This window comes from Malaclemys terrapin, chromosome 13 (genome assembly GCF_027887155.1).
Source record: "Malaclemys terrapin pileata isolate rMalTer1 chromosome 13, rMalTer1.hap1, whole genome shotgun sequence".
Taxonomy (NCBI): Eukaryota; Metazoa; Chordata; order Testudines; family Emydidae; genus Malaclemys; species Malaclemys terrapin.
In genome coordinates this window covers 2,945,145-2,970,236 of record NC_071517.1, presented here as the reverse complement: position 1 = coordinate 2,970,236, position 25,092 = coordinate 2,945,145, and the positions used below count along the sequence as shown (strand labels likewise).

General features: G+C 66.7%; 1 protein-coding gene across 3 annotated transcripts in view; it reads right to left on the bottom strand.

Moving 5' to 3' along the window:
• BAHCC1 (BAH domain and coiled-coil containing 1) overlaps positions 1–25,092 on the bottom strand; it is an 88,048-nt gene continuing 62,956 nt past the window's right edge. For all 3 annotated transcript variants that reach the window (XM_054047140.1, XM_054047138.1, XM_054047139.1), the window contains exons 10-28: positions 24,126–24,486; positions 22,170–22,949; positions 17,746–17,921; positions 16,934–17,070; positions 16,409–16,537; positions 12,015–12,129; positions 11,295–11,559; positions 10,031–10,177; positions 9,267–9,592; positions 8,971–9,078; positions 8,105–8,237; positions 7,501–7,615; positions 6,968–7,043; positions 6,425–6,533; positions 5,791–5,919; positions 5,394–5,567; positions 3,882–5,011; positions 2,966–3,202; positions 1–2,444 (exon numbers count right to left, since the gene is read on the bottom strand). In XM_054047140.1, coding sequence (XP_053903115.1) covers positions 2,238–2,444; positions 2,966–3,202; positions 3,882–5,011; positions 5,394–5,567; positions 5,791–5,919; positions 6,425–6,533; positions 6,968–7,043; positions 7,501–7,615; positions 8,105–8,237; positions 8,971–9,078; positions 9,267–9,592; positions 10,031–10,177; positions 11,295–11,559; positions 12,015–12,129; positions 16,409–16,537; positions 16,934–17,070; positions 17,746–17,921; positions 22,170–22,949; positions 24,126–24,486 — 4,854 coding nt within the window. In that variant the 3' untranslated portion in view covers positions 1–2,237. The remainder of the gene's footprint in view (positions 2,445–2,965; positions 3,203–3,881; positions 5,012–5,393; positions 5,568–5,790; positions 5,920–6,424; positions 6,534–6,967; positions 7,044–7,500; positions 7,616–8,104; positions 8,238–8,970; positions 9,079–9,266; positions 9,593–10,030; positions 10,178–11,294; positions 11,560–12,014; positions 12,130–16,408; positions 16,538–16,933; positions 17,071–17,745; positions 17,922–22,169; positions 22,950–24,125; positions 24,487–25,092) is intronic.

The following is a 25,092-nucleotide window of genomic DNA, read 5'->3' as shown; positions in this document are numbered from 1 at the left end:
AAGGTTTCATATATTTATTCATAAGCCAAGTTATCGATAGAAAAGTTCCATACTAAAAGGCCTTTACATCGTCTGCTGTTCAGAAAACCGGGGTCTTTGCCCCCTTTTTTTGTTGTAGTTTTTTTAGTGTTTACATTGAAAAAAACCCCTCCCCTCGGCGCAGAACGGCCCTTTACACATCTACAGCATAGCCACGGGGAGGGGGCACGGCCGCTGGGGGGATGCGGGGGGGCGTCTCACGCACTCATCAGGAATCTGGGTTCCTCTGAGACCACCGGGGGGAGGGGAGGCTCCTTTCTCTTCTATCTGGAGCTTTAGGGGGGGCTGGGACGGGCCAGCGTCCCCCTGCCCCATTGAGGGCGTGGGTCCTGACTGGAGTGGGCAGAAATCACAGACAGCAAAGTATTGGGAGCGTGGGGGCACCTCCGAACACATTACATCAGCTTGGGGCCATCTGGTCCTTGGTTGGGGGTGCCCACTCAGTGGGGCCATGCTACCCCGAGCTGGCATGGGCCACACAGAGCCCAGCATTGTGTCCAGTGGGTGCCACCTCCCTGTAGGGCAGGGCTGCCATGGGGGGAGTGGGAAGCAGTGGCAGACATGCTGGCAGCCGCTGGGTGGGAGAGCTGGGGTGTCTGCACATGGGCCGGCAAGGGCAGGGGCCTGCTCCCGGATGTCCCTGCCGGGCTCCCAGCGCAGCCCCTGGGGGCTGGGTGAGCGGGGGGTGGTGCTTTGGTTTGTCTGCAGGAAGCCACCCACTGCCCCTCTGGATCACTCGGCATGCCAGGGCAATGGGCTCGAAGCAGGGCGCGATATCCGTTCCCGGCTGGCTCAGCCCCACCTCCCCGGGCACCTTCTCACTGGGTTCTTCTGCTTTCAGAAAAGCCCCAATTCCCCCGGGGGGGGGCAGCCCGGCCGTAAGCCCCATTGCCAGAGCTGCAGGCTTGAGGGCACCCAAAGAGCAGAGATATCTCGGCTCCAGCTGGGCCCCAGCCCAGGGCATTGGGGCAGCCACTTCCCATGGGCAGCGCTGGCTCCAGCCGGGCCCCTGCGTCTTCTCCTGAGAGGGTCTGGGTTAGTTTGGTTTAATGGATTCATGGGATTCAGAAAAGAGGGTTGGGGATGCGGTGCTGTCGGGCACCCCTGCACTTTGTCCTTTCAGCGTCTGTGCACCCCTCCGCGTACCCACCCCCTGCGTGCCCACTCCCTGCGTGCCCACGTTCACATGCGAATGCCCCCCCCCCTTCCCCCATCTGCACACATCCACCCATGTCCTTTACCCGGGATCCTGGCACGGCTGGGAGCCACAGGGAGAGCCCAGGCCAGCCCTGTCTCCTGCTTGTGCGGGGCGTGGGTGCATGCAGGAGCGGCAGGTCTGTGCGTGGCGGGCGTGTTTGGTTCCCGAGGGAAGTTGGCTCTGGCTGTGTGCTCCCTGCCCTAGTTTATAATAATATATATACTCTCTCTCTGTTCCCGCCCCAGGGCACATGCCCCCCGACAGAGCGCCGGGGTCACTAGCATCAGAATAATAATAATAATAATACACCGAAGGACCGAGGGAGCGCGCCCCGGGGGGTCTATATTACACAGCCGGCCAGGCGGGTGCGGTCCCGTCAGCGGGGTGAGCACGCCAGGGGCCCTCCCTGCTCCCTCCCTATGTACAGAAAACCCCAGCTGTCCTTGGCCTCAGCCAGGCTGAGGGCAAACAGTGCATTGCAACACCCTCCCCGCCCCCCCCCGTTTGTCTGTCGGTTTCTCTGTTTCCATAAAACTTCCCGGAAGAAATACAATATTTACATGAGAAATAAATAGAATAATACACCTGATTTCTGCTTTACCTGCTGGCAAACAGTCCGAGGTACTAGGGACAGTATGGCTTGAATTCAAATCTCTCCGCGCCTGCCAATGGGAAGGAGAGCTCTGTGTGCGGGTCTCCGGCAAGCCAGGCTGGCTCTGCCCCACGGCCAGGATCCGAGCCGCTGCTCCGCGGGAGCCGCCGGGGTTGTGCGGCTGGGCGGGGTTTGCATAATTACCGGGCCTGGCTCCAACGGGCAGAGGTGGTGCTGCTGGGGGAGCTCCCCCCGATGTCAGCACAGCCCTTCGTCGGCCAGCCCACCCAGAAAGGGGGGCAAAAGGCCCCAGGGTGCTCGGCCATTCCTGGCCCCGGTTCACGGCTCCTTTCCCCTGCGTGTTTGCCGGTGGGTGGTCGGGGGGTGGTTGGCTCGCCCCCGGCGGGGTCAGCACAGGATGGGGACGCCGTCGGCAGTCACCAGCCGGCCCGTGGTGGGGTCGTAGGTCCCCGCTAGGTAATAGAGGTCCTGGCGATCCTGGTACTTCTTGCTCCTGGTCAGTTGCTCGTAGTGCTCCCGCCCCACCACCTGGCACTTGTGCGAGATGGTCTGCACGTCGTTCTCGTCCTCGTGGCACGACTGGTACAGCGCGTTCTGTGGGCAGAGGGCAAGGTTGGGAGCTCCGTGGCCATCCTGTTCTGAGCGCAGCCCTTAGGTTCTCCCGGGGAGCTTGGGAAAGGGGCCATCTCGTGCCTGGCTGCCCAGTGCCCCGTCCTGTGCCCGTCCGCCCAGCAACCCCCATTTTGTGTCCGTCTGCCCAGTGCCCCATCCCACGCCCGGCAGCCCAATGCACCGTCCCGTGCCCAGTTGCCCAGTACCCCCATCTTGTGCCCCTCCACCCAGTGCCCCCATCCTGTCCCCATCTGCCTAGCAACCCCCATCTCACGCCTGTCACCCCCATCCCAGGCCTGTCCACCCAGAGCCCCATCCTGTGCTCATCCGCCCAGTGCCCCCATCCTGTGCCCATCTGCCTAGCAACCCCCATCTCACGCCTGTCACCCCCATCCCAGGCCTGTCCACCCAGCGCCCCATCCCGTGCTCATCCGCCCAGCCACCCCTGTCCCGCACCCGTCTGCCCCCATCCATGGTCCGTGCCCAGCCGTCCACCCCCTCACCTTGCCGTCGCTCTGCCGCTTGCCCAGCTTGGTCTCCTCGGGGTGGTAGAACCACTTCACCTTCACCACCATGTTGCTGCCCCACGACTCCCACATGCTCTCGATGCGCCCGATGTAGGGCAGGTTGGGCCGGCCGGCCGAGAGGAACACGGCGCAGTCGCCAATGCGCAGCGTCTCCTTGCCCCGCACGATGGCCTTGTAGAACAGCTTCCGGGCCTTGCCCTTCATGCCCCTTCTCTGCGGGGGGTGGAGACGCAGTCAGGCCCCAGCTCGCGACCCTCCCACCCCACACTGGCATCCCGGGCACTGGGATGAGGTGCCAATAAGAGCAGCACGGCTGCCCTGGTGGGATTGGGGGGCTGGTAGCGATGCAGCAGCTCCAGGCCCCCTCAGTGAGTCCATGGGCTCCCAGCAGGACAAGGGGTGGGGAGGTTCTGCCTGGATCGGAGCTAAGGGGGGACCAAGAACTGCAAACCCTGGAGGGAATGGGCTGGGGGAGATGCCTCGGTGTGCCAAGCCGGTGCCCCCTCGGGCAGTGACTGTGCCTCCATGGCAGGGGTCTGCTTGTGGAGGTGTCGGCCTGGCCAGCAGCTCCCCGACCCAAGACATCCCTGTTAGGGGGGCGCCCTGCCCCTCATCCCATCTGCTGGCAGTGCCCAACAGCCTCCCCTCCGCACCAAGCTAACAAGCCAGGGACAATCACATGGGAGACCTCTACCGGCCCTGCCCTTGAGACTCCCCCGGGGGCGGGGCCAGATGCTTCCAGAGGCGGGGCCAGATGTACTGGGAGGGGAAGGCAGATATAGCCAGGGGCGTGGCCAGATGTACCCAGGGGCGTGGCCAGATGTACCTGGGGGCGGGGCCAGATGTACCCAGGGGCAGGGCCAGATGTACCTGGGGGCGGGGCTGGACGTACCTGCGTGGGGTTCCCCGACCACTTCCAGAGCTGCCGCGCTGGCAGGAAAGCGGAGATCTTTGGCCGATTTTCCACCGACGGCAGCCGCTGCCTCCGGGAGAACTCTTTGGCTTTGGAGAAGCTCAGGGCCTCCTTGCGCTTCAGCTTGGCCTTGGCGCTGGCGGCGGCGGCCTTGGCGATGTAGCACCTCTGCGGGGCGCTGCTCTTGGAGCGCAGGGCCTGGGACTGTGCCAGCAGGGTGGGCACAGGGTGGGTGAGGCAGGTCTGCAGCAGCAGGGTGGAGTCCTCGTCGTCGGAGCTGTAGGAGGAGTCCTCGTTGTCCGAGGAGCACAGGCTGGAGGTGGAGATGGAGCCGGAGGAGGAGGAGGTGGAGGAGCCGGAGGAGGAGGAGGAGACCGAGAGGCGCGTCATGAAGCGCGAGGGCACGCTGGCGCCCAGCCCACCGGTCTCCTCGTCCTCGTCGGAGTAGGAGCTGTGGCAGTCGCTGTCACAGTTCAAGGCGTAGTCGGCCTGGCCCGAGTACTTGCGCAGCGCCAGCCCCATGGGCAGCTGGTGTATGGGGGCCCGCCCCTTTTTGTCCTTGCCCACCAGAGCTGGGTGGGCGTAGCCATGGCTGGGCAGGGGCCTCTCCAGCTTGGGCCCAAAGCCCTTGTCGCTCATCAGCAGGGCCTTGCAGTTCTTGTTCTTGGGGGATGTCACGCCCTCGTGGTCCAGCTTGACCAGGTACTCGCTGCCCGACTTCCTCCTGCCCCCCTTGCCCACCTCCGCCTCCAGCCTCTCCACCTTCTTGGCCCGCAGGAGCTTCTGGGTGCCGGGCAGCACCAGGCCGGCGCCGGCGCCGAAGGAGGCGTAGGAGCTGGCGATCCTGCTGAAGGAGTCGGCACCGAAGCCGTTGCCGAAGATGGGGGCGGCCACGCTGTGCACGGGGAAGAGCGCCTCTTTGGCCCGCAGTTTCTTGCTGCTGCCGTTGAGCTGAAAGAGGTTCTGCAGCACGGCTGGGTTCTTGCTGGCCGCCTTCCGCTTGGTCTGGGCCACCGCCGACCAGCTCATCAGGGGGCTGCCACGCCGGCCCAGGAAGTGATCAGCCGGCGGCAGCGCCTTGGCACCCAGGGCCAGCACATCGGCTTTACCTGTCGGGAAGGGAAACAGCCGGGTCAGGCCAATGGCTGTGGGTGAGAACAGCTCCGGGCTCTGCCAGGCCCCTGTTCCAGCCACAGCGTCCCAACCGTGCCCGCCCAGCACCGAGCCCCGTGCACGGGTCCCCAGGCCTGGCTGTGCCAATTCAGCTCTCAAGCTGGCTGGAGAGGAGCACGATGCCAGCCCTGGGCTCCACCACCCCAGCTCTGCTGGTGCCCCTCCCTCCCGACCCGCAGCTCCCTGCTAGGCCAGTCCCAGCCCCCTAGGGAGTTTTCCCTCCAGGGAAGGGCATAGTTCTGCTGGCTGGCTGTAGCGGAGCAGGTGAGGGACCCTTGCCTATTGGGAGGCTCATTCCCAGCCCCTGGCTCTACCTACCGGCTTTCTCTTTGCTAGTGGCCTTCTTGCTGGCGTTCTTGGCTGGCTCGGCGCTGTCACGCCCATCCACACACAGGCTGGGGACTGCCTCGCTGGGCGGGGGGGCGTCGCTGGAGGACCGCTTCGTCCGCCGGCATGTGCTGGATACCAGCAGGGCGGGGGAGGGCTCCGTGCCTGTAACCACAGCGAGCGTCAGGGCTGGGGAGGAGACTCGCGCCCGTAGCCAGATGGGCCGGCCCAGGCCCCAGGGGCAGGGAGACCTGGCTGAGTCCCTGCCCGGCCCCCCGGCAGTGCGATGCCAGTACTCTGGCCCCTGGCCCTGCACACACAACCTGTGCCTCTCTGCGGGGCACCCCACGGCCCCCCGCCCGCCCCGGGGCCCAGCCGGGCGGCTCACATTGGATCTGGTAGTCCGGGGGCAGCAGGCGGATGTTGGATACTGAGATGTGGCCTGTGTCCCCGTCGTCAAACTCCACCACCACCGAGTCCAGGTCCTCCTCCTCCTCCTCCTCGTCGCTGGAGGGCCCTGGGGGGACGTGCTGTCAGTGCGCGCAGAGGGGAGGGGGAGCCCCAGCGCTGGGCGAGTGAGGGGGCCAGCCCACTGCCAGCGCAGGGCGTCCCTGAGCAGGTGAGGCTGCGCAGAGCCAGCACGCTGGGGCAGGGACGCGCCGATGGCAGGGGCATCTCTGGGCCACAGTCACATGTGCATGCAGCAGAATGAGAGTCCTCCTCCAGCCAGGCCCATCCCCAGCTCCCCCCCGCCCTGCACTCCCTCTGCGCGCCCCTCCGTCCAGCCCCAGTCTGCCCAGGCCTGTCAGCAGGGCCGTGTCCCGGGCAGAGCTGAGCTCCCAGCTGTGTGCCAGGGAGGTGCCAGCCCTGCTACCCTCTCCTCCCGCTGCCCCTGCCCGGGGACCCCTGCCTGGCACCAGAGCACCAGCCTCAATTCTGCAGCCCAACGGTGCTCGCGCTGCCCCGTGGCCCGAATCACCCGAACGGCTCCTACCCCGGCCTGCACCCTGCAGGCTCCTCACCTCGCACCACGTTCCCCGGGTAGAGGCAGCGGGATTTCTGGCTCCAGTACGCGCACACCCTGGCTCCTGGCGGGAGGTGGTGGCTGGACTGGGGTCTGACGTCCAGCACCTGGAAGGAGACAAGAGCCTGGGTCACCAGAGGCTCCTCGGCAGGGCTGGGGCATCTGCCCGGGGACAACCTCCCCCCCGCCAAAGGGTGGGGGGTGTCTGTCGCACCCACGTGGGGGGAGCTCTGCCTGGGAAGTGCACACAGGGTGGGGAACCAGTGGGGTTCTGGTGTGCTCTAGCCGCTGCCTGGGGTGCTGTGAAGCTGGCCTGGCCTGGCTCCCGTCCCCACGCTGGCTCCAGCACATTGTGCGCGCTTGCCCTTGTTTGCCTTGGCCGGGCGCTTGCCAACCCCTCCCTTCCTGCCCGCGCTTTGAAGGCTGCCCTGCCCGCCCTGCACAGATGGCTGGGACCTTCCGATTGTCTGAGGCAGGTTGTTTCCCTCCCTGCGGCTCCGGGCCAAGCTCTGTGTTTACCCAGGGTGAGCAGAGCACTCACGGCTTCCTGCAGGAGCTGCTCCAGGGAGTAGATCCGCTGGCGGTTCCCTCTCTCCCCCTCGATCACAACGCTGTAGCTGCAGGAGGGAGTCAGCGAACAAAGGGGTCAGGCCAGCACGGCGGGAGGAAGGGGCTCGCCTCTGCTTTCAGAGCTCGCCCAGAAGGGGGAAGGTGGGACGCCCAGCCCAAGAGGCCCAGAGCCCAGTGCGTGGTTCTGCAGGGCTAGCCTGGTAACCCCAGGGCCCGCAGCCCAGCGCTGCCGTGAGGGGGGAGGACAAGGGTGCAGGGGGATGGGCACAGACAGGACCCATTTCGCATCCCAAGAGCGTTCCCAGAGAACCATCGCTTTCACTGGCCTCTCCGGGGGAGAACGGCTGGGAAAATCCAAAGGGGCCTAGAGGGCGACCCACCCTGGCGGGCGAGGGGCATCACGGTAGCCCCTCCCGTGCAGGGGTTGTCTGTCCATCTGTCCGTCTCCTTCCTTGTGGGTCCTCCCGCCCCCCCATCTCTCCCCCACACCAGCGTGGCCCTTACATGTCCGGAGGCTGCAGGGTCTTGACGCTGCCGGCATACAGCAGACTGTCCTCCTTGGGGATGAGCACGCGCAGGCCGTCCCGCAGGTCCTCCTTGCGGATAGTACAGGAGTGAGCTGGGGGAGAAGACGGGGCATGAGTCCCCCAGGGGCCAGCGCCTGCCCCCCTGCCCACACCGTGCCCGCAAGGCAAGCCGCACCACGGGGCACTCGCATGCCTCACAGCCCCTCCCGTGGCTTAGGGATCCGGAGCCTGCTCACTGGCTTCTGGGGGCTGCATACGGGATGCTGGCTCTCGTTACAGAGCGCTGAAACGAGCCGTGGGGTGTGCTGTGCCCCCCGGGATCCCGCCCCGCCAATCTGTGGCCCCCCCCTCGCTCCAGGGATCCCAGAGCGCTGCAAGATGTGACTGGATTGAGCCCCACAGCCCCACTCTGGAGAGCCCCATGGGGAAGCTGAGGCACAGAACGGGGCAGACACACACAAAGCCAGGCGTGGACCCAGGAGTCCTGACACGGGTGCCTTAGAACCAACTCCTCGGCCCTGGACCCCCCTGAGCTGTGTCCATTCGTCCCATCCCCCAGCGGCCTGGGGGGCAGAGCTCACCGTGGGCTGCGCCCTGCTCAGCCCCCAGCCGAGGGCTCTCCTCCTCTTCTGAGAAGCTGCTGTTGTCATCAAACTCGAAGTCGTCCTCCACGGTGAAGCTCTCCAGCAGCTTGCTGACCGCCCGCCCCTTGCACTGTGGGGACAGAGTGCGGGGGGCAGTGAGCAGCCACCCCCTTGTGGTCCGGGGGCTGCCAGGGAGCCCCTCACCCAGCCCCTGGCCAGGCCTTGAACCTGGGTCTCTCCCGACAGCACCAGTGGGGAGGTCGGCTCTGCCTGCAGCCCGGCCAGCCTGGGGGAGCGAACCTCTCGGGGGCCTGGGGGAAGCCTGGGAGCATCTGGAGGGAGGAATGGCCCCAAGGGGCTTCCCCCTGCCCCGCCACGGACAGATTCCTGCTACTCCTCCCAACCCCCAGTCCCCCCGAAGGGCCACAGACAGCCCTGGCCGGGATTCCAGCCCCCCGAGCGCGGCCTTGGTCTCTCCAGACGGCTCTCTGCCCACAGGTCTCTGAGCAGCCCCTTATCTCGGGATGGGTGGCTGGTGATTAGTCAGGGGGCCGCAGGCCGATGTGCTCTGGAGATGGCAGCTGGCCTCAGCGTCTCTTCCCAACCGTGGCAGGTTGGGCAGGATGTGGTTCAGGGCTGGGCTCCTATGCCACAGACTAGGGGCCATGCGTGGAGGGGGGACAGATGGCAGAGGTGGGGGAGGGGGTGCCGAAGTGGGGGTGGGGGCAGGGCTGGCAGAGGTGGGGGCAGGGCTGGCGGAGGTGGTGGAGGGGGTGCCGAAGTGGGGATGGGGGCAGGGCTGGCAGAGGTGGGGGAGGGGTTGCTGCAGCAGGGGCGGGGGCAGGGCTACGAGGCTACCTTACCTGTTTGGTGGCCACTTTGCTCTTCACCTTGCACAGCTTCTTGCCTTTGCTGAGGATGGCTTTGGCATTCCTGGGCGAGAGGGCCAGGGCCAGCGCCCCGTTCTTCCGCTGTTGGGGGGGACGATAGGGGTTAGCACACTGACAGTGCATGGCTGTGGCCCAGAGACCCCCAAGCACACCCACAGCCCTCTGCCCTGCACCATGCAACACGCCCCCCACCTGTGCGCCCCCAGCCTCTCCACACTCAGCACCCCTGGCCCCCCCACCTACAGGAGCCCCTGCCCCCCAGCACTCACCCGCAGGGCCGACTGCAACACCTTGCTCTTGCGCGTGGCTTTCTTCAGGCGCTCGCTGGAAATCTTGGCCCCGTCCTCCCTGGGTGTGAACTGTCTGGCGTCGGTGCCGGGGAAGGGGCTGTTGCTGGCTGCCAGGCTGCCCGCGCCGGATTGCACCAGCTGCCGCAGGCTCTCCTTGGGATTCCCCTTCAGCTTCTTCTTGGCGGTCCCCTCGCAGGCCCCCGTCTTCCTCTTGGCGGGCACTTTCTCCAGCTTCCCTGCGCCAGGCTTCCCCGGGCGCCGCTTGATCTTGACTTCGCCCTCTGGGCTGGAGATTCGACAAGGCCCTGCAGGGAGAGAGGGGAGGGACGGGCTGCTTAGGCCAGGGGTCCTGGCGACTGCCAGCCTGTGCCCATCCTGAGCCCGCCAAGGAGCAGGGGCCCCGTGCTGGCATGTGGGCCAGCGTCCTGGGGCACCGACAGGGGGTGCTCTCCCTGCACTGACTCTGAACCATCGCCAGCTGGCCACAAGTTTCCATCAGGGCACCCGCTGAGCAAAGCATCTGGCTGTGCTCGCTGCCTCTCGAGGTGGGCCGGCACTGGGTAGAGCTGGACTGTGCCAGCGTGAGCCCCTTCAGCGTGCTGCCCCAGCTCCGGGCAAAGGCAGCTCTGTCTCCATGGCCTGCCCCCTGCTCAGGGGGGTCTGTGCCAGGGGCCCCCTGCCCTGCGCTCCCTGCGCCTGGCACCTGCCAATCCCCGGTACCCCCGGCCTGCCTTTCCCGTTACCTAGCAACCCCTGCCTTTCCTTTTTCTTCTTCGCCTTCTGATTGGCCTCCATCTTCACCACCGAGGATGGGGAGGGCCCGACCACGGCGGGGGGCAGGGTCTCGTCAGGCGACAGGGCGGCACCGTCCTCGCTCTCGTAGTCTGCGTCTGCAGGGGGAGGCCAGGCCGGGAGGGGTGAGGAAGAGACAGGGGAGGTGGGGCTGCAATGGCGGGTGTGAGGCTGAGCGCTGGCCGGAGAGCACATGGGTGCAGGGGGTGCCCGTACTTACCCAGCCCCCTCTCCCCACACTGCCCTGCCTGGCCCTGGGATCAGGGAGGGACCCGCTGGGCAGCCGCAGGGGACTCAGCATGTCCCCATGTCATAGCCCAAGAGTGGCTGGGGTGGGGTGGGGGGGTCTCTGGAAGCCATCCTGGGGCTCGCCTGGGGATACCCCCAGAAGGGTAGGGTGCAGGGCTGGGATCCCCTTTCTCTGGCCCCAGCCCGGTGGCCAGTCGGCAGGCAGGACCCCTCCCGCCAGGAGCAGAGCCATGCTGGGCAGGGCTGGGCACCCGGGAGAGGTTTGCTGCAGCCAGACACCACCAGGGCCGGCACAAAGAGCCTTGGATTTCCTCGTCTTATCTGCCCTTCCCACTTCTCTGCCCTTCACCCGGGGCACGGGGAGGGCGCTCCCTGGGGATGGCACTTCCTGCTCCTTCGCAGCAAGCGCTTCCTGCTCCGGCTTCCTCCTTCCTGCATCCTGCCCAGGCGGGCCCCTCTCTTTGTTCTGCCGGACCAAAGGGCTTTTGGGGAGAGGAAGCTGAGGCTTTTTCCCAGTCTTGTGTGTCAGGGCCTGGCTGCCCGATAACCCTGCCCGGCAGCTGCGGGGTCGCCCCCGGGGCCTCGGGAACCAGCCCTGGGCCAGGCAGACAGAGCTATTTTTAAATTCCTCGTCCCACAGAGCTTTCTCCATCTGTCGGCCTCCCTTCCTCTCCCCCAGTAGCTGCAGCTAGCGCTCATCCCTGTGCACGGCCCCCAGCCCCAGCGAGCCCCCTGCCCCTCCATTGGAGCCCAGCAGAGCAGCAGCAGGCCAGGAACCTCTCGCTGCCAAGGCAGCCCTGCCCTGCCAGCTGCCCTGTGTCCAGGGACAGATGCCCCTTCCCTCACCCGTGGAGCAGAGTCGTGCCCAGGGCCTCCCTGCAGCAGTATGAAGGGGGGGCAGCCCTAGGGCCGGGTGCCAGTGGGACCTGACTGGGCTGTGGCCCATGCCCTCTCCCACTCCTGTACCTGGGCCGGCTGCCCCCAGGCTGGGCGTGGCTTTGAAGTGAGCAGTCTCCCGGCTGGCCGGGTCTGGCTGCGGGTACTTGGTGGAGGCCGCAGCTTTGGTGCTCTTGGCCCTGGAGAGTTTCTTCTGGATCCGGCTGCCGGGGCTGGACTCTTTCCTGCGGAAGGGGCTGATGCCGGCTGGGAGCCCTTTGCTCTTCACTTTCTGCTTCAGCTGGGAGACCTTGTGAGCCGCCTTGGCAACGTTTTTCTTGCACCGCACCTTGTCCTGCGTGGGCCGGAAACAGCACAGCCCTGAGCGGCTACCCAGTGCGTTCTGCCCTGCCGCCTGGCCCCACCCCAGGGTGACCAGATGTCCCGAGTTTATAGGGACAGTCCCGATTTTTGGGTCTTTTTCTTATATAGGCTCCTATTACCCCCAACCCCGGTCCCGATTTTTCACACTTGCTGTCTGGTCCCCCTAACCCCACAGCAATGGCTTCGCCCGTCCCCCATTGCCAGAGGAGGAGCTGGGCTTCCCAACAGTGCTGCTGAGTTCATTACGACCTGCATCCCCGCTCCTCCCGGCTGGGGCTGTCAGGGAATGGGGCAGCCCAGGCGGGGCCCCATGTGTGGAACAGCCAAGACCCCCCAGAGACCCCGGGCACCGTGCCCAGCGCCCTCACCCAGTGTCCAGCCTCCCCCAGCCAACCCGGCGGGGCCATTCCCGGCGCGGGCACTCACCTGGGCGCCCTTGAGACTGCTGTAGGCCGCCTCGGCAATCCTGCTCCGCTTCTTCTTGGGCTCGCCGTCGCTCCGCAGCTCCGCGCACAGGAGGGACAGGCTGGTCTTCACGGCCCTATGAGCGGGGGAGAGCGGCCTTCAGTGCACCGGGCATGCAGAGGCGCGGAGACGCGGGCCTTGTCCCGGGGTGCCGGGAATCCAGTCCTGCCACCAGCCTGCCCGCCCCGCCATCAGCCCCACCCCAGGAACCCCGCCCCGCCCCGCCACCAGCCCCACCCCAGGAACCCTGACCGGCCATCAGCCCCATCCCGCCACCAGCCCCACCCCAGGAGCCCCACCCCGCCGTCAGCCCCGCCCTGCCACCAGCCCCACCTCAGGAACCCCGCCCCACCGTCAGCCCCGCCCCGCCACCAGCCCCACCCCAGGAACCCTGACCCGCCATCAGCCCCACCCCAGGAACCCTGTCCTGCCACCCACCCGGCTGCCCCAGGAATCCCAGCCTGCTGCCAGCCTCCACCCTGATGTCAGCCCCACTGCCAGAGCCTGACCCCGCCCCAGCCAAGCACTCTCCCAAGCACTCCCCCATAGCCACTGAGCCCGGGGCCCTGTGAACTGCAGCGGCACCGGGCAGCCTAGGGGGCCGGGCAAGGGATCTTGCCCCCACCCGGCCCCTTTGCCCAGAGTCATGTTCTATGGAGCCAAGGTTTGTGACAAACAGGTGGGCATGAGCCAGGTCCATGCTGGAGCAGAGAACCAGAGCGGCTCCGAACTCCCACCCCAGCCTGGCGCTGGGTTCTTGTCCCAGCGATGTGACTGGGGGCAAGTCGCCAGATCGCCCTGTGCCTCAGTTTCCCACTGTATAAAATGGGGGCATTGAGACTTCTCTGCACCCCTAGAGGGGAACTGGGAGGCAAAATCCATTGTGGTGCTTTGAGATCCTTGGGGGTAGAGGCTGCACAGACAATGCGAAGTGTTACTGCACTTCAGCCTCCCTGACACCGGCCCTGCGCCCCCTTCCTTCCCCGGCAGGTGTATTATGGGGGGGGATGGGCTGCGTTGGGATCTCCCCACCCAACAATGAATACAATGAGGCCACAGCTGGGGCAGGCCAGATCCACCCCCCCTCCCACCCCGCATCTGCTCCCTTGTGGGGGCGGGGGAGGGCGGGGGAGTCCTCTCCCTGGGACATTCCTGGGCTTTCCGTGCCTTCCTGCCACATTCCTCCAGAGAGCCCGCGAGGCGGCTGCTGCTGGAGCTAATTAATATGGGGTGGGGGGGGAACGGACCCGCTCCACGGACAATCGCCTCTTTCACCAAAAATGAATCACCATCCCCAGCTGTCAGGGCGCTTTATGGGCACGGGGCTGGCAGGGGAAAGGCAGCTCCCACGTGGGGCTGGCCTGTCCCGTCCGAGAGGATATCAGTGCTGCCACTGGTGAGTGGGGAAGATGGGGAGACACCCTGCCCCCAGACTGGGGGAGATGCACAGGTGCTGCCCTCCTGGGGCTGGGGGCATTTATTACTGACTAATTGCTTTAGTCATTAGAGTGCAGAAAAAACCAGGCAGGGCCTGAGAGCGGCAGCTGGGCCCAAGGGGGTGGGGGATGGGAGAGGGGGGTCCCCCGCCCCAGCACTCAGATCACAGCACCTCGGGGCGCGGCGCACAGAGACGCTGTGGGTCAGAGTGCCAGAACCAGCCACGGCCCCCATCCCCACTGTGCAATCAGCGGGACACAACACCAGTGCCCGCCCTGCCAGTTCCACAGCCCTGCCTGCGGCTCTGCGGGCACTGCCCGTGCATCTGGGCGCTCGCTGGAGCAGCCACCCCACAGGGAGAATGCCCCCCCCCACCCCGAGCTCCCTGCAGGGGGCTCATTTACCCTCCCTGTTCATTCCTTCCCAGTGCTGCTGCCCACCCCGAACCAGGGCATCTCGCTGCCCCAAGGCCTGGTGCCCGGAGCCCCTCCGTGCCGGGAGCGGGGCTGAACCCCAAGCTCCAGGGAAGCTGACTTGGCTCCCCTGCCCTGGCGCTCCAGGCTGGGGTCCGAGGCTGTCCTCCGGCCCCGCACCTGCAAGGCAGCTCCTGTTCACACCCCTCTGGCAGGGCTTGACGCTTTCACTCGACCTTTCGACCCGGCGCCCTTGGGCGACCCTGGCACCCAGTGTCAGCTCTGGGCAGCAGGGAGGGAATCCCCGGCTAACCAGAGAGCCAGGAGGGGAGGCAGGGAGGTTCCCAGCTCCCCAAGTCACTGGCCGGGGCCCTTGGGCCAGCCAGGGAGGAACGGGGCCCTGCGAGGAGATTCCACGGACCAAGGCCACAGCTTTGCTCCAGGGGAGTGTCCGGCTTTGGGAGGCGTCTCCGCTCAGCCAGCTCCGCGCCCTTGAGGAGCTTGAGGAGGCAGGAATGTTAGTGATCGGATGGCGGCCAAAGGGCCGGAGTTGCAGCTGCTGGACGAACCTTTGCCGCAGGGCTGTGGCCAAGATGCCGCATGTGGCACCCGGGGAGGGGCAGGGCCTGCGTGTGGGACTGCGGACTCACAGCCTGCAGAGGCAGATTTCCTGGGGTGCAGGGCCAGGGCATGTGCAAAGGTGTGCGTGTGCACAGGGTCACAAGCAGCGTGTGTGTCAGCACGATGGATGCAGGGGTGTGAGCACAGGGAGCTCACCGCAAGGCCGTGTGTGGGTGCACGAACGTGGGGCGAGGCTGTGTGCAGTGGGGGGTCAGGCCAAGTGGAGGGCTGTGTGATTGTGCATTTGTGTGTGTACTGGAGCACAGACGTGTCCGTGCGAGGATGAGCGTGTGCATGGGTATGCATTGGCGCACACGTACGTGAGTGTGCCAGTCTGTGTGGCTGCATCTGTGGAGGAAAGTATGTGCATGAGCACACGCGTGCACGAGTGTGGCTGCATGATTGCATGTGCACACGAACAGCAGGAACACGCCTTAGTCTGGCCACAGCCCGGGTAAATGGCACGGATCCGAGGTTCTTGTTGGGTCCTTTATCAGCAACGCCAGGGACGCAGAAACTCCAGTGACTCTGGCCCATGCACCAGGGGAGGGAAGTGGCCAGATCTGGAGTGGGGAAGGAATTTCCAGGGATGCCAGTCCCCTGGCCTGGGCCCCACCAGGGCATTTTCTGCCCCTCCTTCCCCACCAGAGGGCTGGCAGCTCGGGCAGCCCTGGCAGGAGGGCGGTCATGCTCAGCCAGGCGTCTGTGGAGGAGCCCAGAAGCCCTTTTCTCAGGCACTAGAGGAGACAGACCTGCTGCGGGCAGTGGAGGGCAGCGCGGGGTGTCTCGTCCCAGAGCCGGCCCTGTATTCAGCGGGCTGTGGAGCTTTGCGGATGGGGGTGGGGGGAGGTTTCTCCTCTTTCCCCTGGACTGGGGGGAGGGAGCAAAACCAGTTGTCCCAATAGCCCAGGAGAATTCCCAGCAGCCATATGGTCGAGCCACGTTGCAACCCTAAGCCAACACTAACTGCTTTTTTTTTTTTTTTTTTTTAACTCTAACCTTCACTCCATTTGCTAATGTTTTGTGACATAAAACCTCGAGATTAATTTTTTCCCTCTGTCTTAATTGAAGGAACCATTTAGTACAGATTTAACTATTATTACCAAATCATCAGGATTGATGCACTGCGCACACACACTCCAATCATGTTTGGACTAGCTCGGAGGATTTATGCAAATGGGCCTGCCGGGAGAGGCAATTTGTAGCAGAGAAGGACAATTATACAGGGCCCGTGAGTGCGAGAATGACTGCGCCGGGCGGCTAATGGATAATAATAAAGCGCCAGCAGCAATGAACAGCACTGCAGCGTGACCAATGACTTTATACAGCACAGATAAAGAGGCTTTTATGCAACGCTGCCTTCCCCTTTGGGGGGGGGGGGGGGGCGCTCCCCGGAACAGTGCAGGCACGTCGGAACCGCTCCGCTCGGCGATGGGCTGGGGAGGGAGCGCCAGGAGGAAGCCAGGCTTGCAGCCAGCCAGCCCCATTTCCATCCGACTGCACGTATGGGGACTGCGTCTCCTGCCCCCGAAATGCTGCCGGTTCTGGGGCAGAGGAGCCGGGAGGCGGGCAGTGCCACGCAGAAGCAGGAAGAAGAGGAAGGACACCAGGACACGCTCCTGTAATCGGCCTGCCAAGTGCAGGGGGCTGCAGGTGTACAGTCCCAGCGCTCGGTGTGCCACTCTGCCCTGGGGCTCGCTAAGAGTCACATCTACCACACCGGGGATGGGGAATGAGCCCCCTCCCTCCCATGCCACAAGGCAATGCATGCAGCACACCCCCTGGAGCCAGAGCACGGGGCTTCCTGGGGCCAAGCGACCCCCCGAGACAGGGGCCCCAGCTGCTGGCACATCCCCACAATGCACCACACGCAGCGTCACTCACTTGACTTTCCTGCCGTCAGCCCTGCTGAGCGCGTTGTTCTGCCGCAGGGTGCCGAGCATGCTGGAATGCTTCCGTTTCCTCGGCCGCCCCGGGCCGCGCCGCGCCGGACTCCGCGAGCTCTCGTCGTGCCTGCGGGCACCAGCCACAACAAAACCAGAGTGATGCCAGGAACTCGCCCCCCTCCTGCCCTCTGCTCTGGGCTCCTGCGTCTTCTCCGCTGACTGGCTCATTGCGTGAACTAGGCTGAGAACGGCCTCAGACTCATCACACCAGTGACTTTTCACCTGCCTTGTTTTTCTGCTCCTATTACAGGTTCTCCCTGGGGCTCTGACACCTCCTGGGACACTGGGCAGAGACCTCGGGGGGCTCCCTCCTCTTTCCTTTGTGGCAGTACCACTCCCACCTACCCCCCACTCCATCCCTCCCTCCCCTGCCCCTTTCACAGACTGGCCACCTGCCCCATGCCCTGTGTGTGTGGGGGGCTCCGAAAGGCCAGTGGACAGGGGTGCATCGAGGGGGACGTACTCATGGTCATGCCGTCGCTGCAGTTTCACCAGCTCCCGCTGCTTCTCCTTGTAGCGGCGCTGCAGCTCCGCCAGCCGCAGACGCATCTCCACCTCCTGCGTGTCTAGCTGCTCAATGGCGGCCTTCAGGGGGCAGACCTGGGGGGGCAGGCCCAGGGTCAGCGTGAGGGAGGAGAGCCAAGGGCCTGCAGGCTGGGCGGCCGAGCACCGTGTCCTCAGCTGCTCCCTTCGTTGGCATCACCAGCCTGGCCCCCCATCTCTGCCTGAACCGGCCTTTGGAGCCCAGCAAAGGGCCAAGGCCAGCAGCAGCTTCGACTGCCTGGGAAGAGGAGCCCAGGTGCAATGGGGGATCCATCTGTCGGGAATGGGCCACCCCACCCAGCCACCAGGTCCCCACGGCTCCAGTTCCCATCGTCCCAACAGGGCGAGGCACCCGGAGCTGCCTGATGGGTGACCCTGACGAGACGGGAGCACCCTGGAGTCCCCATGTGCCAGGGAATGCGCTTAGCTCTGGGGGGTGGCAGGAGCCAGGCAGGGCCCTGAGCAACCCACAGACTAAACATGGGGTGGGCCCTTCGACTGTTGGTGGGCCCAGGGCTCCAAGGACAAAGGGAGGCTGCGGGGGAGAGCATGGGGCTCCCAGGAGTGGTGAGAGATGCCGCCATGGGGCCCTGGGGCTCAGGGAAGGGCTCAGGGGCCTTTCCCTGGGGGTTGCCGGTTGGAATCCAGGCCGGCGGGTGGCTCGGTTGGGCCCTGGCATGTGCTGCGGAGGCTGGGGGACCGTGCAGGCAGGGCGGCGAGGCGGGCACTCACGGGTTTGGTTTTGGGGGTCCAGGTGTATTTCCGTCGCAGGCCCCGTGCACGGGGGGCCAGGGGGGCCACCAGGGGGCTGAGGCAGGGTGGGCTGCTCTCCTCGTCGGCCGCCTCCACCAGGGCAGCGATGGTCGCCAGGCTCTGAAGGTTAACAGCCACCAAGTCTTCATCCTCCGCTGTGGGGAGCAGAGAGGTCAGGGGAGGCAGAGCTGCCCCCAGCCCCGCAGCGGGGTCAGCCCCCCGCATCTCAGAGGCACTCAGCTCATTAGCTAACGACCCCCCAGCCCTGTCTCACAGCACCGAGCGAGAAGGAGCACAGACGGGGGGGCCAGCCCCAGAGGGCCTTTTGCAGCCCTGAATGCCAGCGCCCCCTGGCAGGCCCAGCCAGTTGGTATAGATGGGCCCTGGGCCCAGGCACCAGAACCTCTGCCGTGGGCATCAGCTTCCTCCCCTCCCACAGCTGCCCCCTGCCTAGCTCCCTGCCCCAGGCCAGGCCCGGCACTCTGTGCCTGTTTATTCCTGGCATACCGAGCAGCAACCCAGCCGGAGGGGAACTTACAGGGACACCAAATACCTTGGCCTGAGGGTCCTGGCAGCCACCGGGGGGGTGGGGGGGACTTTCCCAGGCCAAAGGTCGTGTGATGGCAGGCAGGGGTCAGGGCTGGCTATGGGAGGGAGAGGGCAGGGAGAGGGGGAGGCAGAATGGGGGGAAAGCTTGGATGTGGGGGGCAGCCAGCCCAGGCCTCATCCAGGACAGGCTCCAGGGGGCAGGATCCCATGGGTGTGGCTGGGGGGGCTCAGGGGCCTGTGGGTGTGACCAGGTGGGGAGGGTGGCAGAGTCCTGCAGGTGTGGCCAGGTAGGGAGGGGGCAGGGTTCTGCGGGTGTGGCCAGGTAGGGAGGGGGCAGGGTCCTGTGGGTGCAGCTGGGTGGGAGGGGGCAGGGTCCCATGGGTGTAGCAGGGTGGGGAGGGGGCAGGATCCCATGGGTGTGGCTGGGGGGGGCTCAGGGGCCCGTGGGTGTGGCAGAGGGCCCGTGCACACGTGTGCAGGCGTTTGCTGGCCTGGCACGCGGGGCGTGCGATGGCGTGGGCTTCTCGGGCGAGTGTGCATGGCGTGGCAGTGGTGGCGGGCAGGAATGCCTGTGTGTGGTTTCCGTTTCGTTGCGGGTTCTGGGAACAGTAACCGTCTGAGCAGAGATGGAAGGAACAGACTTTGCTTGGGCGAAGGACTGCGGGGGCAGGAGAACCGTCAGGGCGCAGCAGGGGGTTGTTTATAGCCTTGCAGTAAGGGCGGGTGAGGAGGGCCCGTGGCATGTGAACGGGACAACAGGGCCAGGTTGGCTGGGGGCCATGTCAACGTGTGGAGCTTCCAGTGACCTCAGCTGCTAGTGGCGGCCAAAGCCCTGGGGTGGGGATCTGGTGACCCAGGCTCGGCCCACCTGTGCTCTCTGGGAATCCTGTATGGACCAGGGCTGGGCCAGGCACAGCTGGGGGGGGAGGGGCAGGGGCAGGGGAAGTGGGGGCGATGCCGGGTGCTTTGGCTCTGCTTGGTGCAGGAATAGATGAGTGGGGGATTTTCTGCCTCTAGAATTTAAGGAAATAAACAAGCTGGCTGAGCCCCCGTGTGCTGGGCCAGGCTCCAGGGCAAGAGTGTGCCCATTCCCTACCCAGCAACACCCCATTCCCGGCCCTCCGGCACCCCATTCCCACTCCAGTGCCCATTCCCTGCCCTGCAACGCCCCATTCCCACTCCGGTGCCCCATTCCCTGCCCCGCGGCGCCCCATTCCCTGCCCTCCGGCGCCCCATTCCCTGCCTCGCGGCGCCCCATTCCCTGCCCTCCGGCGCCCCATTCCCTGCTCTGCGATGCCCCATTCCCTGCCCTCCGGTGCCCCATTCCCTGCCCTCCGGTGCCCCATTCCCACTCCAGTGCCCGTTCCTTGCCCTCCGACACCTCATTCCCTACCTGGCGACACCCCATTCCCGGCCCTCCGGAGCCCCATTCCCACTCCAGTGCCCGTTCCTTGCCCTCCGACACCTCATTCCCTACCCGGCGACACCCCATTCCCGGCCCTCCGGCACCCCATTCCCACTCCAGTGCCCATTCCCTGCCCTGCAACGCCCCATTCCCACTCCGGTGCCCCATTCCCTGCCCCGCGGCGCCCCATTCCCTGCCCTCCGGCGCCCCATTCCCTGCCTCGCGGCGCCCCATTCCCTGCCCTCCGGCGCCCCATTCCCTGCCCTCCGGCGCCCCATTCCCTGCTCTGCGATGCCCCATTCCCTGCCCTCCGGCGCCCCATTCCCTGCTCTGCGAGGCCCCATTCCCTGCCCTCCGGCGCCCCATTCCCTGCTCTGCGACGCCCCATTCCCTGCCCTCCGGCGCCCCATTCCCTGCCCCGCGGCGCCCCATTCCCTGCTCTGCGGCGCCCCATTCCCTGCCCCGCGGTGCCCCATTCCCTGCCCTCCGGTGCCCCATTCCCTGCCCTCCGGTGCCCCATTCCCACTCCAGTGCCCGTTCCTTGCCCTCCGACACCTCATTCCCTACCTGGCGACACCCCATTCCCGGCCCTCCGGAGCCCCATTCCCACTCCAGTGCCCGTTCCTTGCCCTCCGACACCTCATTCCCTACCCGGCGACACCCCATTCCCGGCCCTCCGGCACCCCATTCCCACTCCAGTGCCCATTCCCTGCCCTGCGACGCCCCTTCCCTGCCCTCCGGTGCCCCATTCCCTGCCTTTCAACGCCCCATTCCCACTCCGGTGCCCCATTCCCTGCCCTCCGGTGCCCCATTCCCTGCCCTCCGGCGCCCCATTCCCACTCCAGTGCCCATTCCCTGCCCTGCGACGCCCCATTCCCTGCCCTGCGACGCCCCATTCCCTGCCCTGCGACGCCCCACTCCAGCGCCCCATTCCCTGCCCTCCGATGCCCCATTCCCTGCCCTCCAGTGCCCATTCCCTGCCCTCCGACGCCCCATTCCCACTCCAGTGCTCATTCCCTGCCCTCCGACGTCCCTTGCCTGCCCTCCAATGCCCCATTCCCTGCCCTCCAACATCCCTTCCCTGCCCTCCAGCGCCCCATTCCCTGCCCTCTGATGTCCCATTCCCACTCCAGTGCCCATTCCCTGACCCGGCTCTTGCTGCAGTGGGGTTTGGGGTTTCCTTGTTCCTGCCAGGACACCCAGGTCCCCAAAAGACCCCCAGCCTTAGAGTGGGGAAAGTCCCATCCCCAGGACAGGATGCTCCCTCCAGTCTGCTCCCTGGGGCGTGGAGATGGGAAGGGCTTTGGGGGGCCATTTGCTCCCTTTCCAGGGGCTTTTTGTTGCATAACTGGGGCCGTGCCTGGGGGGTTTCTCCCTCTGCTCAGACCTTGTGCCCCTTCTCGGCTCCTCCACCTCCCAGAGCCCTGACTCAGGAACCCCCGGCCTGGCAGCGCAGGGCCAGGCTGAGCAGGAATCCCAGGTGTCGAGGGAGGAGGGACGCTGAGCCCGAAGACTGGCACCCCACCACCTTCCCAATGCCTGCTCCCAGGAGACGTCCCCGGGGCGCCTGCGCCCACTGTGAGCGGGTAGAGGGCGCCTGGCCGTGGTGAACTCTCCTTCCTGGGTGACTGGCGAGCGACCTGCGCGTTTGTCGCTCTCCAAACACAGCCTGCAGCTCACCCGGGCCAGGCAGGCCCCTCTCTGCAGAGCGCCCGGGCATCTGGCTGGGCAGCCACCCGCCTGCTCTGCTGCGCGCCCCGAGGGGCATGCCTGGGACCCCGCCGTGTCCTGCCTGGGTGGGACATGGAGCCGCTCGGCCTGTCTGCACTGGGCCACTGCACCCTGGTGGCCACCCTGACACCCCATGCAGCCGCTGCGCCCAATGCCAACCCCACACTGCACCTGCCCCACCCGATGCCAAGCCCACTGCACCCAGCCCGATGCCAACCCCACACTGCACCTGCCCCACCCGATGTCAACCCCACACTGCACCCAGCCCAATGCCAACCCCACACTGCATCTGCCCCACCCGATGTCAACCCCACACTGCACCCAGCCCAATGCCAACCCCACACTGCACCTGCCCCACCCGATGCCAACCCCACACTGCACCTGCCCCACCCGATGTCAACCCCACATTGCACCCAGCCCAATGCCAACCCCACACTGCACCTGCCCCACCCGATGTCAACCCCACACTGCACCCAGCCCAATGCCAACCCCACACTGCACCTGCCCCACCCGATGTCAACCCCACATTGCACCCAGCCCAATGCCAACCCCACACTGCACCTGCCCCACCCGATGTCAACCCCACACTGCACCCAGCCTGATTCCAACCCCACACTGCGGGGGGGGGGGATCAGAGAGCAGAGGGGCTGCAATGGGGGGCTCCCAGCCGAGGGAGGGGTCCGGTGTGAGGCCCGGGGGGTGGGTGGCAGCTCCTTACCTCCCACCGCCGCGTCGCACCTCTGCCGCTGGAGCTCCAGGTCGGCCAGTTCGCTGAGCAGGGTGATTCCTGAGCTGCACGGGCAGGGCAAGGGGGGAGCCGCTGGGGGGGCCGCGCTGGGCGGGCTCAGGGCAGGGAGGTCTCCCAGGTCGATGCCTGCGATGATCAGTGCGTCCAGCCCGCTCAGGGGGCCCTGGAGGCCGGTGCCCGCCCTCAGGAGGCTCAGGGAGTCGCTTTCCTGCTCCTCTTCGCAGCCGGCCTTCTGTCCTGCCACCTGCTCCTCCCCGGCTGCGCCCTCCGAGGCCTTCGGGGGGGAGCCTGCCGGTGCCCCTGGGAGCTGTGCTGCCCCCGGCTGCTCCTCCAGGCCCCCGCTCTCCTCCGGAGCTCCCTGAGCCGAGGCCAAGCCGGGCCCCCCCAGCATTGGGCCATAGGGCGTCTCTCCCAGCTCCTCCGCCGGGCCCCGCCCCGTCGCTGCCCCCACCAGCTCCCCGGAGGCCTGCCCCGGGGGGAGGAGGAGGTGGTGGAGATGCTGGCCCATGACAGCCTGGGCCTTGGGCTCGGCCGTGGCGCCCTGCACCGCCCGCCCGGCCTCCTCCAGCACGGCCGCGGCGCTGGCCCGGCACGGCTCCTCCGTGGGAGGGAACGTCCGGGACTGCTCGGGCTCGGCCGCCGGGGAGACGCTTTGCATAGTGTCGGGGTCGGCCGGCTCGGCGGCGTGCACGGCCAGCGGCGAGGAGTAGCCCATGCTGACGGCAGGGTAGCTGTATCCAGGCGGCAGGTCTGCGGAGCAAGGCAGCACAGTCAGGGAGGGCAGGGGAGGGGACCACGTGCCCCACAGCGCCAGGGGCCAGCCCAACCCCTGACGCTCTCCAGGAGGGGGCTCTGACCCCCGCCATCCTACTCAGCGTCTGGGGGTCTCCCTCCCTTTAGGCCCTCGCTTAGATGTTCCCCCCGCCCTTTCCCATGAGCCTCGTGGGCCTGCCAGCTGGTCAGAGGCGCCTGGGGTCTGCCCGCCTGGGGAACCCCAGCCCCGAGCCGGCAGGGGCCCAGGGGACGTGTCTAACTGGCCCATGCATTTGCCAGGTCTGTGCCTCCCCAGCTGGGACAAGGGGGGTGCGTGGGATGACTCGATAGGCCCCTCTGATCCCAGGTAGCCCCCCAGGCGGGCCAGGCCCCCCCACCAATGCTCCGGTTCGGCAGGCAGGCCTTAGCCACGGCTGGGGAATGGGAGCTGGCTCAGCACAGGCACTGTGCCCCATTAACCCTGCTGGCGGGCATCCCCGTGGCAACCCTGGGACCAGATGCTACGTCCAACACATGGTTCCAATGTAAACGCTGGCGGCGATGCCAGCGGAGTTAAATGCCCTTGTCTGAGGGCTGGCAGGGCCAGCGGGCAGCTCGGCTGGCACAGGGAGGGAGCTCGGGCAGCGGGACGCACATACGGCCCCACAAGCGCCTGGTGGATTCCTGGGGCCGGTTCCCCAGCGGGTGCCAATCGGCTCCAGCCCCTCTGCCTGCCCTGGCACTGGGTCACCCCATGGCGGGCCGCACGGGACGGGGAGGCTCTGGCCTCGCTGACGCCCCACATGCCCCCTTCGGCTTCTCTCTCACAAACAGGGCTGACTGCCAACCCCTCCCCCCCAATCCCAGCATGGAGAACCAGGGCCACCCGGGCACCTCATCCTGCCCCCGGTGGCCCTGAGCTCCCCCCACCCCACTGGCCTCATCACCACGGTGCCCAGCTGCTGTCCTGACAAAGTTGGATCCTTCTGCCCAGGGCTGGAGCAGGGCCTCAGCATGGCCTCCCCCTGCCCCACAGCCAGAGAGCCCAGCTCCCCACCCCACAGGACTGCCCTGAGACACACGAATGGGGGGCTGGCCCCACTGTCTGTCTCAGGGCTCAGGCCCCAGCACTCCTATGGCTCCCCTCCAGCCCAGCCCCGGCGCGAACCCCACCTGGCTCCAGCGACTTGGGGTAGCCCCGGGGCGGCTGCCCCTCCACCCGCTTGTCTTCCGCTTCGTTGCTCTTGGAGCTGGGCGAGGGACTGGGGCTGGCGGGCGGGGAGCGCGGGGCAATGGCCGAGCTGGGCGCCGGGCAGACGGGTAAAGTGCAGGGGGCAGCAGGATGCACCGAGGGGCATTTCGATGGATGCCGCAGGGCGGGCGAGTGGCAGCAGGGTGAGAGCTTGGCAGGGCAGGGGGCCGGCGAGGAGAGGCCCTTGGTGGGGGGCGTTAAGGCAACTGGTTTATGGGACGGCTTGAGGGGCTTCTCGGGGCCTGGCTCGTCCAGCTCGGCAGGCTGCTCCTCCACCTTCCGCTGTGGGGCCAGGACATAGACAGGTCAGCCCCACGGCCCAGCCCCGGACAGGTCACCCCACAGCCCAGCCCCATGCCCCAGACAGGTCAGCCCCATGGCCCAGCCCAAGACAGGTCACCCCACAGCCCAGCCCCACGCCCCAGACAGGTCAGCCCCATGGCCCAGCCCCGGACAGGTCACCCCACAGCCCAGCCCCACACCCCAGACAGGTCAGCCCCACTGCCCAGCCCTGGACAGGTCACCCCACAGCCCAGCCCCACACCCCAGACAGGTCAGTCCCGGGGCCCAGCCCCACACCCCAGACAGGTCACCCCACGGCCCAGCCCCACGCCCCAGACAGGTCAGTCCCGGGGCCCAGCCCCGGACAGGTCAGTCCCAGGGCCCAGCCCCACACCCCAGACAGGTCAGTCCCAGGGCCCAGCCCCACGCCCCAGACAGGTCAGTCCCGGGGCCCAGCCCCACGCCCCAGACAGGTCAGTCCCGGGGCCCAGCCCCACGCCCCAGACAGGTCAGTCCCAGGGCCCAGCCCCACGCCCCAGACAGGTCAGTCCCAGGGCCCAGCCCTATGCCCCAGACAAACTGGCCTCACGCCCTAGCCTGACACCC